This window comes from Girardinichthys multiradiatus, chromosome 12, assembly GCF_021462225.1.
Source record: "Girardinichthys multiradiatus isolate DD_20200921_A chromosome 12, DD_fGirMul_XY1, whole genome shotgun sequence".
Classification (NCBI taxonomy): Eukaryota; Metazoa; Chordata; class Actinopteri; order Cyprinodontiformes; family Goodeidae; genus Girardinichthys; species Girardinichthys multiradiatus.
In genome coordinates this window covers 3545715-3559870 of record NC_061805.1, presented here as the reverse complement: position 1 = coordinate 3559870, position 14156 = coordinate 3545715, and the positions used below count along the sequence as shown (strand labels likewise).

The 14156-nt window shown below is 39.7% G+C and overlaps 1 protein-coding gene across 3 annotated transcripts in view; it reads left to right on the top strand.

The window, feature by feature from the left end:
• Positions 1-14156, top strand: part of LOC124878388 (nuclear receptor subfamily 6 group A member 1-A) — a 156470-nt gene that overhangs the window by 118488 nt on the left and 23826 nt on the right. Inside the window, exon 1 of one of the 3 annotated variants that reach the window (XM_047382312.1) lies at positions 7856-8002. The exons of the other annotated variants lie outside the window; for them this stretch is intronic. Within the exon in view, the coding sequence (XP_047238268.1) occupies positions 7987-8002 (16 nt within the window). The 5' untranslated portion in view covers positions 7856-7986. Of the gene's footprint in view, positions 1-7855; positions 8003-14156 lie in introns of those variants that run through there. 3 annotated transcript variants of the gene reach the window in all.

Genomic DNA, 14156 nt, shown 5'->3' with positions numbered 1-14156 from the left:
ACTCAGATGTAGCTAGATGTTGCAGTGGATCATCGTTTGTCAGGCAGCGATGCGGGCAGAGCAAACTGCTGAGGTCGCGCAGAGATTCAGGATGGCATCAGCTGATTTAAAGAAGTTGTTCCTCTGCTCTACTGGTAGGTCCAACTCTTCTGCCGCGTTTGAATGGTCGAAGGCCAGTAAGCTGATGTTGTTCGTCGCCAGTTGGAGATTGCATTGGTGGAAACAGTCAGAGTACCTCGTAGTAAGCTAAACATGTTTAGAAGGCGGGGCAGGCCGCTCCAAAAACGGAGGCGAGGCTGGGTTTCATGAATGGGTGTTTGGTGCATAGGTGGACCCCAGTGCATTTAATTTGCCAGGTTCTGCTACCGATCCCAACAGGTACACCCTGACAGCTGAGAACCAGTTGGGTTTGGGTGGGTCTAGGTGGCAAACATAAGCTGAACCCAACCTCCGAGTTTGCCATACCGTCTGATTGGGGCAGAGGTTGAGGCGACGACAAAGTACGACCTTGATAACGTGGTCCAGCGAGTATTGATCAGCTAACAGGAATACTTTCTCAGCAGCAACTGTAAAGCCAGCCAAACTCTGTTCTTTGACTGCTATGAGAGGACTGTGGCGTCAGGGCGAGGTCAGCATGCCGGGGACAGAGGCAGCTTAGTCAGATGGCATGCAGGTCAAAAACCAAGATATAGGCAGTCTCATAAGACAGGCACAGAAAGATGATGCTGCTGTACATACTTCTTGTGTTATTTCTTTCTTTTTATAATCAATGCTGTCGCTTTTTAGCTGTCGCTGAAGAAAAAATGGGAGTCGATTACCTGGTCTGAGCACAATTTATACAGACCAGGAGACTTAAGCTTTCAGTGATAAACCCACTACCGACACCCTTAAAGGGTGAAGCCTATGCAAACAAAGAATCTGCATTCCTTCTATTTGTGTACTTCAGTAGCTTTACTTCTTGGATTTTTTGCCACAGTACTACCAGATTTGTCAGCATTATTCAGCAATTAACTTAATTACTCACTAAACACCGCTGGTACTGGAGAAAAATGATCTACAGTCCAAATCATGCTGCCTGCTGTAGCATTCAGCCAGCCTAAAATATAGCGCAGCAGCAGACATGTTGGCAGGATTTCCTCTGAGCAGAAGGGATATTCCAGCAGCTGATCTTTTAAGGTGCATTCAGGGATAACTGGTACACTGGATTGTCTGCATATGAAAGCAACTTCAAAGTGAGATGAGCATCTTATATTGTGAAATATTAGTGGACTCCTGTTCACATTTTCGTAAATAACAACCATAATTATTTTCCAAATGTAATATTGTTGTGTAAATTATCCAGGCTCTGGCTACACCTGATTATCCTTAATTAACAGAAAATAATCAAACCACATTCCCAGTCCATTCTTTACTAGCCACTCAGTTTATCATTGTTCTGGTTAGTTCAGAAGTATTGGAAGAAAGGATACTTCTGAAGCAACCAGAAGTAATACAGAATAATCCAGAATTATTGGTTTAATTGCTGTTCAACAACAGATGCCTTTAAAAGATTTGATAATGAGCCGCAAAACAGACCTTAAACAGGCTTTCTATTGCTTTTATGCATGTGCTGTTAATGGGGAGTTGACACCTCCTGTTTGCTGTTGAGAATTAGAAGACTGTTTTGGGGCAGAAGGAGATGCAAGAACTGACACTGGTAGGAATAGTATTATACATTTTTTAGCATTATCCATCCTATGCTCACTCTGTGCAATTCTCAAAACAAAGCAAATGTATTTAAGTGTTTAAAATGACAGATTTTATGCACACATAAACAGATATCATTTGTTACCGTAACACAGCTTTGGGGAAAAAAGGACTATTGAGAGCGGCTTTCTCAGCTCAGTTTTATTTGCCCGTTGGAAGTTCAGGAAGGAAACCAACTGCATTGATCCGCTGGTCACCAGGCCACTGAAAAGCAAATGCATCTGGGAAATGTAACAAGGATCATTGTAAACCTAATCTACTGGAGTGGACCCAGCCTGGGCATACTGAGGTCAGCTGCAAGCACCTAAAGCAAACGGGGAACAGCCTCTGTGGAGAAAAAGACAAAAGTCTTGACTATGATATGGTTATAGCTTAATAAATATCACCTGTGCTGATAATGCAACAATGTAAAAGAAAATGGATAGTGTATTATTTGTTTTTCCTTTTGCCCATAATCTCTAAAAACTAATCAAGTTCTCTTTTTGCTCTATCATCAAAGTTTAAACAGTGAGAGGCTATTTAGTCAGATTGTTCGATTGTTTTTTTTTAAAGAAAGAAAAATAGGCATCATAACCAAAATTCATCTTTTGACCTCAAACGATTTTCTTGGAGCCAGTCATGAGGTTGTTATGTTGCTGGATACTCACTCAGTTAATTGACTGAAATATGAGTTTTCTGTAGGCTTTTGCTAATTGTTCATTTAAATTCTGATTGAGTTAGAAATGCTAAATAACTTGGCAAAGTTCTAAGAGCTTCACATGAGGAATGTGTGCTATGCTCTCCTTGAGTATTTGTAGGATTTGACAGGACACTCTGGTCTGGATTTCACAGTATATCACTTCACTGTTTATTTAAAAAGGTAATAACACTATTAAAAAGATTCAAGTTGTAACAATTCAACTCCAGAGTCATACCTTCCTCCAAAGGTTCTAATGTAGTGAAGAAGCAAGATGTACTACTTCTCAAAAATATGAAATAATCATTAGCAGGTGGGACTACTTCTATAAAAGCAGATGTTTTATCACTTTGAAGGTTTGGAGGATTAAGTTTTTTTTCCAAGACTGTTAAAAGTAGAAAAACACCAGCAGTCATCCTTGCAAAGCAATTGTTGCTACTCATTAATTTGAAAAGGTTTATTGAGTAATCCAGTCAGTTGCTCCACAGTTAGAAAGTGTATTGACAGAATGTAAACAATCAGAAGAGTTGGATATTTTCCTAACAACAACAAAAAAAAAGTTATCCGCAAGGTCACCCAGACTCAGATAAACTGCAAAAAACTCAGGGGGTACATCTCAGAACTACAAGCTTTAGGTGGCATTTTTAATCTTTTGACAGAATAGAGATATCTTAGTTTAGGTTTGCAAAGTTGCAGTTGAACTGAACAATGTTTTTGGAACTTTGTCCTTTGACACCGATTGACATCCATCCATCCATCCATTATCTTCCGCTTATCCGGGGTCGGGTCGCTGGGACAGCAGCCTAAGCAAAGAGACCCAGACCCAGAGCAGGAGGCATCCTAACCAGATCCCCGAGCCACCTCAACTGGCTCCTCTCGACGTGGAGAAGCAGCGGCTCTACTCTGAGTCCCTCCCGGATGCCCGAGCTTCTCACCCTATCTCTAAAGGGAGAGCCCAGACACCCTGCGGAGGAAACAAATTTTGGTCGCTTGTATCCGTAATTTTGTTCTTTCGGTCATGACCATAGATGAGGGTAGGAACGTAGATCAACCGGTAAATCGGGAGCTTCGCTTTTTGACTCAGCTCTCTCTTCACCACAACAGACCTGTACAGGGCCCGCATCATTGCTGACCGCAGGACCAATCCATCTATTGAACTCCCGCTTCATTTTTCTCTCATTTATTTTGCAGAAATCAGTAAAAATGCTTCATGGCAACTGTTAGGCACGGTGGTGGAGGGCTGACGATTTGGGTTCGTTTTGCTGTTACAAAACCTGGGGCCATCTCTCTCAACAGCTGGCTGGCTACAGTTAGATCACACTGCAAGACGAGGATTCCACACAAAGCAGCAAAACTACATCAGAATTAGGAGAAGAAGAAACAATCCATCAAGGTGTTGCACTGGCCCAGCCAAAGTCTAGATCTCATCCTGATAGATGTGGTCTTGAGACCTTAGAAATTATACATAAAAATGAGTGTGCTGAAACATTATTCTAAAGAGTTTTTGTCAAATACATTATGACATAGCATAAAGTTTTGATTTCTCATTTGAACTGTTTTGTGTGTAACTCTACGACATTTTTTGGGCTAGACAATTAATGTCATGTCTCATGTGAAACATTACATTAAAAGGAGGTACTCTTTCTTTTTACTGTGGCTGTATATTAGGAGAGAAACAGTGTGGCTCACTCCTATTTATCTCGAAGCTCTTTGTCTGTAGAATGAAGAGGTTTGTGACAGTATGTTGGAGGGGGAGGGGAGCCCAAACACAAGAAATGCCCTTTGTTTCTCAACTATTGAAGAATATTCTGAAAGCAAAAGAACAGCTCTTTTACACTTAAATTAGGTCAAATAAGAAGTTTGGTAAGCAACTTTGGCGTTTTAAAAAGACATTTCAGCATGTATGAAGGATGTGGAAAAGAAGTAAAACAAAACACAAAGTAGCAAACACACAGTGTAAGGATGTGCAGACAATGTTTACATTAAAACACACTGGATATTGTAATGAAACAACATACTTTAGAATTTAATGTCAGATGACCAAAGTAGGTTATTGTTGACACAATAGCTGCATATTAAAAAACAGCAGACCTTTGATTCATACGTCCCAAACTTAAAGGCTGAAAACAAAGGGGAAAAGCCCTGTTTTACTCCACCTGCTTTAGGTAGTGGCCTTTTACCACTGTAAATATTAGATGAGTGGACCAGCAGGATATGGAGACATATAAGCCCCTCCAGCTTCATGTTAAGCCTGAGGTAACACCAATTGCTAACAACCGACCGATAAAAGCCTGACTTCTCCTGACTTCAAGGTTAAAGACAACATGGCTGATCGTGCCTTTCATCTTTGTGTCATGGGACAAAAGCTAAAGTCACCTGTGGTAAATACACTGTGTGGTAAATTTAGGCAGTTTGTATAAAGCAATTTTTAGCCTTGAAGAATGTCTGCAGAAATCTGCATGTATACAGCAGCTTTTAAATCAAGTATTTCTTTCCCGTTTCACAGTTGATAATTCTTTAGACCACAGTGAAAATGGAATTGAATGCAGCACATTAAGACGTCTGCATCTCTGACATCCTGACAGGTCCTGCTGTGACATATGGATGTAGTCTTATGGTAAAAATGTAAAGTTGAAGAAGGCAAGACATGCTTTTGCATTTTAGCTTTCTACTAGCCTGCCCTGCTTAATGGTTCCACCCATGCTGCTGTGAGTCTCCTTGAGCCCAGCATACACTCTGTTTGCCTGTATGTATTCACACAAGCTATTCCTCCGTGATGTCTCTCTAGGTAAAAGCTTCTTAAATGTGACTTAGTGTGGACGCAGTCATTAGCATTCACATTGGGGGTAGGGCCGTGTGTGTGTGTGTGTGTGTGTGTGTGTGTGTGTGTGTGTGTGTGTGTGCTGGTGAGCTGCTGCTTGGAGAGTGAACAAGTGGTATTGAGTAGGGTGGAGCTATACAGAGGGTGGACCAGAAAGCTGGTTAGATGACCAGAACTGGCTTGTCCACTGCGGTCAGGTAGGAAGGAAGCTGTGGGTGTGGGAACAGTCATGTCGAACAGTTGAGTTTAGGGTGTTGCTCTCTGGAGAAACACTGGATGCTGTGATCCCCTAACCAGAGCCCCAGAGGGGATGAAGGAAGGGAACCCACTGGATGGTAAGATTAAGTTTAAGGCTAATTAACATAACACCAGGATTTGGGCTAATTTATCATAACACTTTTAAAACATTTGAGACTTTTTAAATTGCAGCATCGTTGAAGAGTTAAGTTTCAGCAATACTTTATTACTTAGAAGGGTTATTTTTATTACATTACTAAAGTTACTGTTCCAAGCTACACAAAAACATTGCTCTATTAGAAAACAGCCAACAATGCAGTAAAAGTTGGTAAAGTCATTGAGAATGCTATACTTTTGCTCTACTTTTTGTAACATGAAGTATAGTTTTAGGGTTTAATAGTCAGCCATAGTGTTTATTAGTTAGAGATGTAGATCAACGCTTCAGCATGCTGCTGCTTCCAAACAATCTTACAAGTGTTATCATCTCAAAAAATCCAATTTATTTCATTCAACTGAGATATGACACAGATGAAATAATCTAATTTACTTTATTTTCTTAACTTGTAGTGCATTCCATTCCATTTTAACCACAAGCATTCAAAGATAACCAGTTGGACATAGTTTGCATTGTTGTACATCAGGTTAGAGGTACATAGATGTGACATAGTTTAGCCAGTGTGGAAGAAATGTGTATATTCCATTCAAAAATATACTTCAGGCCTTCATGCCATTATAATTTTGCATACAAATTTAAAACCCATGAAATGACTGACAATTTTGCCACAGTCTTATTGAATCTCTCTCTGTTGGCATTCTATATATATCTGTGACAGTAGCCTAATTTAAAATAAAAACGAGGATCTCATGATGTAATAAAAAGTATTAACTTACATATTTTACAGTGGTGGATGGAAAACCATGTTTTCCATGTTGATGAAACTGAAATGGCACTAAATTGAGTTTGTTTAAAGCTGGGCTAACACACCAAGAGAATCCAGTTGGGACTTAAATTACTGCTGCATATTAATTCATGCCAGAAGTCACCCAGGTGTTCTGTGCATGTATCACAGTTCCTGCTCCATGTTTTGAGCTGCTGGAAACAAGCTCTTGATGGGACAACAATCTACAACAAGCTGAAACAAATGCCCAGTTTATTTCTAATAAAAGGATAATTGTTTAGCTCAGCTCCCAGATATGGTACCATCTGTGAAGGTATCATTAATGCTGAAAGGTACATCCAGGTTTTGGAGCAACATCTGCTGATTCCAAGCCTTCTTCTTCAGGAACATCCCTGCTTATTTCAGCAAGACAATACCAAGCCACATTCTGCACGTGTTCCACCAGCGTGGCTTCGTAATAGAAGAGTTCTGGTAGTAGACTGGCCTGCCTGCAGTCCTGACCTGTCTACCACTGAAAATGTGTGGAGCATTTTGAAGCACAAAATACGTCAACGGAGACCCCGGACTGTTGAGCAACTGAAGTTGTTCATCAAGCAAGAATGGGAAAGCATTCTACCTACAAAGCTTCAACAATCTTCAGCAGTCCTCAGTTCCCAAATGCTTATTGAGTGTTACAAGGAAAGGTGATGTAACACAGTGCTAAACATGACCCTGTCCAGCTTTGTTGGAACGTATTGCAAGCATCAAACTCAAAATAAGTATATATGCAATAAAACAAAACTTTTATCAGTTTGAAAATTAAATATTTTGTCTTAGTGGATTCATTTATAGGTTGAACAAGATTTGCAAATCATTGTATTGCTTTTATTTACATTCTACACAACATCCCAACTTCATGGGAATTGGAGTGGTATAACTATATTTTGAGTAGACTATGCTTATAAAAATTTTTCTGTAAAAATGGTCAAGAAAATTATCTTTGTTTTGAAAGCATATTAATGAAGACCACCTCGCTTGTTTAAAAGAAGTAAGAACAGGTGGTGGATCGTTACAGAGGACCTCCTTTGTTTTCAACTTAAAACGCCTCAATTTCGTTTTAGCTTTTCACAATGTTAAGTTTTAAGGAACTTCAGCTTTAACCTCTGCCTGTTTGACTAAGTGTCTCAATGGCCTGGTATCTGTGTGTTTTGTCAGCTTGGACCTGTGTTTATGCTTGAGCATGCACTTTGGTCCTCCTCAGAAGTGCCAGAGGCATGGTTGAAGGGGAGGCTAATTTGGGTGAGGGGCAGGGAGGTATTGTTGAACGTCAGAGAAAATAGGGCTATCAGTTCCACTCAGATAACCTTAGCTGTCATTGGACCTCGAGCCAAGTGGTGACCTCAGGGGCTTGAACTCTCTTGGTCATGTGACCAAGCAGTAAAGTGACCAGTGGTGTTGCTGGGTTAACTGGCCAGAAAGGAGCAGGCTGCTGTTGGAAGAGGCTCCTGAGAGTGAGAGCAGAGGAAAGAGGAAGGGAAGGATAACAAGAGAGATATGAGGACACAAGGCCTGTTTTTTAGCCAGGTTCATGCTTGAACGGGGTCCAGGCAGACTGGGAGAAGCATGAAATGGATACATGGGAAGGTAAGGGTGGGTGCTGCCTTCTTTTAATGGACCATAAGTGGATATGACTGGGGAGGGGGGTCCTGTTAGCATAATTTAACTCCAGTTGGAGACTAGATATTTTTTTTTTAACACTCAGACTTAATTGGCGGAGAAGACAACTCTATTTCTGTCCCTATTTATGAGTTACATTGGTCTGTTGTGCATTACTCGTACTCACTGTGGTATAAGGTAAAACTCTTGTCATACAGGATATCGATGAAAATGTTTTTCCTTCAAACTGTATTTGAGCACAACGGCAGAAACAGGTTTCACATGTTTCAGATATGCCGTGTTGTGGTTTGATTCCAGCTCTGCTTTCTGAAGTTTGCTGCAGCTGGTAGGTGTTTGTGCTGTAAGTAGTTAATGATTTTCATTGTGCAGTAATGAGCTGAGAGAAATCCCATCTCCTCACAGTCATCATTGCTTTCATGTGTGTGTTGTAAATGTTTCCAGCACACCTCTGTATGAATTCATCTTGTTGCATGGCTGTCTGTTTGGCTCCAGTCAGCAGTGTTGGCTCAGAACCTGAAACTGCTGACTTGGTTATTCTTCCTTTGTGTTTCAAAGATTTCTTCATCACCTTTTATGCTTTGTTGCTTCTCATAGCTGTTTCCACGCAAAGTAGCTTCATTGTTTTAATCTCAGGAAGTATTGCCATATTCATTTGGCAGATATTACATTACTGTCCCACCCATCAAACCACTCCTCCCTCCTTCCTTCTACTTGTATTGCAGGAATTCGGAATGTGATATCTCCTTACTATTTTGACTTACCCTACATGGTAAAAGAAAAGGAAATCCTGTGGAGATTTCTTTTGCTCAATTTATTTTAAAAACATATTTTGGTGTTCAAACCCACTAAATGAATGGAGCTCCTGGTTGTTTATGATATTTGTTCTTGGAGGAGAAGCATGTGGAAGGACCCTGTTACTGTATTCCTCCCCTCCCCCTCATGTTAATCCCTCAGCCAGCATTCTTGTTTGTTTGTGTTCCAGCTGAAGGAGTGTTAACTCCATATTATTACTGCTGCACCTCCACATAAACACCTTCTGTTTTCACAAAGTGGGATGTGTTGAAAGGAACCTATTAAGTCAAAGCCAAGCATATGAGAAGAAATAAAAGATGGGAAGCATGAGAGGTTGTTTTTGTGGATGTATATTGGGGGATGGATCAGTGTGTGAAGATCAATTGTGGCAGTGGGGGAGGTCAGGGGCTACTATGACTCTGCCTAAAAATAGCCATTTACAGAGGTTAGTCATTGCTGCTGTGCACGCTGCTTTTTCCCTAATTTCACTGAAACGTATCTATCTCAGCTGGCCTGTCCATGTCAAACCAACCCATCAGGTACATCATGTTGGGGATCTTTGTCTTTCAAGTGTATGTTATTTCAACTGCACCCTTCCCCCAGCACAAACATGCACACATGCGGTCAGGGGACTGAACTCTCTGACGCATTGCAAATTTAGCTTTCATCTTCATGCTTGTTTTTGACGACAGAAACATTTGGTTCACTTCTCATGATTAACTAATGCTATACTCTGTCTTTTTAATCATCATCTGTCCCTATTTTTCATCCCTGTGTGTTAAATGCCAGCAGGAATGCAGCTTTCTGTCTCAAAATAAATTTTGATTGCCCAGATCGAGCTGTTTGACACCACTTTAATGTATTTGTTTTTTATATGACAAAGTTTAGGCTGTAACACTCCACACATGGAAACTAAAAAGCACTTAGGAAAATCTGACCTGTGCCTAAAGGGGTTTAAAACTGAGTATCTGCGCTCAAAGAGAAGCAAAAATACGCTTCAAAGGTCTAACATGCCTGATCTTAGCATAATTAGTCCAGCTCACTTTATGTCCAGAGATTTAAATATTGCTGTTTATTTCAGTTCAGTTTATTTCAGTTCTTGTTTTAATCTGGTAAAAATGCACTGATCCATCTCAACCTGAAGGGCTTCAAACATCAGTACTGCTTTGATATTGACCCATCAGGAACTGTCACACTGCTTGTTTGTAAATGTAAAGTGCATTATGAATAAAATGTATTATTATAATCATTATATATGGACAGGTTTAACAAGTTGACAATAGCTGGGTAGGTAGTCTATCTGTTCGGGTAGCCAGTCTACAGTCAGCTGGTAAACAGTTCTGCTGCCCTCAGTCTGCTTACCATAGTCTTAAGACCACATTACCGTAATAAAGATGATGGGTATTGCTCTTTTACTTTACTCTTAACAGCCGCATTTGTCTTTCTTTTAAGCAAGAAAAAAACCGTATGACACTTATTTCTGTCAGTTGACCAGCAATACATAGCAACAGGTGGGGGAGGAACAACGCTACATTGTTGTATGCTATATACAGCTACGGAAGACTCCATTCACTCCAGCACCTTCTCTGGTACCCTATTAAAAGGACTTTAAAGCATATAAACAGTGACTATTTTAAAAATTACAGTTTTAAAACTTTGGTTTGACTTTAACCCTGTATCCAGCCCATGCCTAGGATAGAGCCATTCCTGTGATGTTTAACAATGCAGCCACACATGTGGCTGGCATTAGCATAACAGTGCTTTGTATGTTTGGACAGTATCACCCAGTCTTAATGATTTAGCCTGTAGGCCAGGTGTGTTATGAAGCCAAAAGAGTCAACAGGTCAACAATGTTTTGTGGAACAGCCCGACCTGCAATTCCATGCATGCAACTTCGAAGATTAGCATCACATTGTCGGCTGCTAGGAATGTTGGATCCCCATCCCACAGAGTCTTCACATGCCTAGAACCTCTGTGAATGTGTTGATGAATGTTCATGTAGGTACTAGTCAGTTAGACATGGCTTATATTTGTGTGTGTGTGTGTATACTTCATCTCCTTTGTATCCCAGTGAGGGGAAGACAAGTTTCACAGAAGAAGAGAAATGAGGAGGACTAAAAGTAGGTACAAGCTGAGGAGAGGAGGGAGTTGGGAGGGAGGAAGGGTGCCTAGAGTGGAAAAGTACAGCAGATTCCTGCAACCCCCGCTCCCTGTCTCAGCTGGGCATGATTGTTATGGAAAGCCTGAGACAAAACCTGAAAAAGAAAAACACTTCAGCGGCAGAAGTTGCTCTGTCGCTGGCTCAAAAGGCTCCTTTACACTAACCTCAGCCTTTGTGCATGCATGGTTTAGACAATGGAAAGGTTTAGCCACAATACACCACTCCTCAGCATGACACAACTCAGAGAACTTAGCATCTTCTGTGAGAAGCTTCAGGTTTCTGTACTTTAGGGAGCATTCAAATTTTATATTTACAATTTTCCATGTGAAATCAAAATAATAGCCCTTTAATTTCAGCTACTGTATAAGCGACCACTTGCTTGGAACTGCTGGGAGCTCTGAGGAGAAACGAGAGTGCTGTTTATCTTTGTAACTGGGATCTCTGGTCATTTCTTATCTCCTGGTGTGTGTTAAATATTAGGAGTGAAACCCACACTGACCTCTGACAAAACAATACAGGCTTTAATAAGCATGGAGGGGTGTTGGGTGACTTTGTATGTGTCTCACATAGTATCGGGGGTTCTTGCACCAACACTATAGGGAAAGGAGGAGAGGGTGGAGTTCAAGATGAAGCAGTGCTTTTATGACTGCTTATCATCACCTTAGGGGAATTGGTCATTGCGTCTCATTCATGACCTTGTGACAGATTCACACCCTCTATAGTTAAAGATAAATTGCTGTGAGCAAAGAATTCCACTCTCAGGTGGAGTTTCTTGCATTTGGCCACATCCATGCAGTCCTAATATTCAAGGTTTGAATGAGTCTACATAAAAGTATGGATATTTTCACAATCCTAAATAAATCTTATGAAGCAGTCTGAGTACTATATGTACTGCTGCTATTGTAGATTGAAGCAATATTTGATATGTAATATATCCAATCATCACCTTTAAAAATGAATAGGCTATTATGTCAAAATTGGTAACACTTCTCTTAAGTCACCTGTTATATTTATAGTGTTAAACAAGAGATTCACCCAGAAATCGACTGATGACCGCAATTGGTCAACGTTCATGTTAAAAGCCAGCAGTGATCAGTTGGTCCAAAACAAAATAAATCAGATTCTTTTCATCTGATTAATAAGAATATCATTTGAAGCCACTTGCAGATTGTTTTACAATCTCAGTAAGTATCAGTGTGGTGTTTTTAAAATGCAGTCAGAGGAAGCAAAGTGTTTTATGTACTTTTTAGGATATCCTCGGGTATCTGCAACACATTGTCAGACATCAGATCAAATGGCTTCGGACTAAAAGCTGTGAGAGAAAAAAGTCATATTTATCATACAAAATTAGCTTTGCTTCTATAATTTTCCTTTATGTAAATTTAACAACCTGAACGCAACTTAATGTAACACAACTGCAGCAAAATTACAGAGAAAAGGGAGAACAACTTAAACTCACCTGAACTGTTTTTTGGTGACGTCATTAATGTTCTGCCACTGTCGCATGTTGATGACATATTTGCAAAACCTGCAACAGGCTTCTCTCTCGGAGGCATACAGTACATGTCTGAGACTTTTGAGTCTGATGTCTAGGTGATCTACGTCCCCTTCCTAAAATAATGGCCTATGTCATTTTCTGTCAAAAATGATTTTTTTTTTTTTTGCCTAAATTATCTCCTCATGAGGCTAGCCAACTCTTGTAAAATTGTCTAAATCCTCAGTTGAGGAGGTCATACAATTCTATCCCTGTTGTATAATGGCCTATGTCAAGAGTGAGACTTAGGTACTTTTACAGACTTTTCAAAATGGCGACCCCTTCAGGAAAAACCAACATCTACAGTAAAGCTCTTTCCATAATTCAGGGCTCATCCTCTATTGGTGAGTGATGAAGATTATTACCACAATATAGGGCTGGGTACAAAATATTTCATAGATATTTAGTATTTTAATTCTTTCAGCCAGCATTTTTGTCCACAAAGTAGCTACATTCATGAAGCTAGCTTTAGCCAAGAGTGGAAGAACTCCAGAACCTGTGGCTGTAACAAGTAATCGTTTGTCAACTTTTTTCTTTCTTTTTAAAGATTACTTCATCAACCGTTTTCTTTTAATTTTCCACATTATATAATGTAATTGAGAAAGATATGTAGCTTAACAAAAAGGACCATAAGAAATGGCTATGTCAACACAATGACACACTATGTTATTACCTTTTTGGGTGAAATTGTCAATAAATATATTTATTTTGTGGAGTTTTTTTGTGTTTGCTGAAAAACGTAAAAAAATGACTTTGGCCATTATTTTAAGAAGGTGTCGAATAAAAGACTCTGGAGACAGCTGAAAATGCCACAGCCCAATTATTTTGTCATTTTAGTTAATAAAAGCCTGTTTTATAGTGCCTGCTGTCCCACACACATAGTGGGATTTCACCTCTGCTTAGTTAATAATAATAAGTGCTCACAGAAATATTGCTGTTAATAAATCTTTTGAATGTTTTTAAGTTTAGTTATTTTGTTTCTTTTTTTAGTTCTTGAAGTCTGAATTTGTAAAATTGCTATCGGAAGCTCAAAGCCTTACCAAAACTGGAGATCAGAAAAGATGGCACAAATGTCTGACTGGTGCATTATGGACTAAAACTATTTCCACAGCATTAACAGAGCTTTTGTACAAAACCTTAGAATTCTTCTCCAAATTTTGTCCTTTTGGAAGTGTTCTATTTTAGAATGGAAAACAGTGGCATGTTATGGAAAATTAAAATGGATCCGCTGCTTGTAGGCGGCACGGTCAGTCAACAGCTTTGCTATTTAAATTCAACTAAATAACGTGCAGTGGAGGAACTTTCAACAAACCAAGCATTAACAATCCTTCCCCGCCAAATAGTTATTAAATTGATTAAATCTTTAAAATTCATAAGGCCTCGTGGCCCATTATGTGTTTCATTCACACCTGGCCTTTTTTGCACATAACCTGCTTGCCTGCTTGTTTTTTATTCAGCAGTGTGAAAAGATTGGTGGTTAAAAAATGATTCTGTTTGGTCCTTTGGAGGCTGGAGTTCCCGTATTAGATTGGTAGTTTGAAAATTTTCCAAAGTTATGACCAGTCCATTAGAAAAAACATGCTCTCAAGTTTTATGGAATGTTTTGGATTTAAAAAAAAAATCAATTGTCAGAC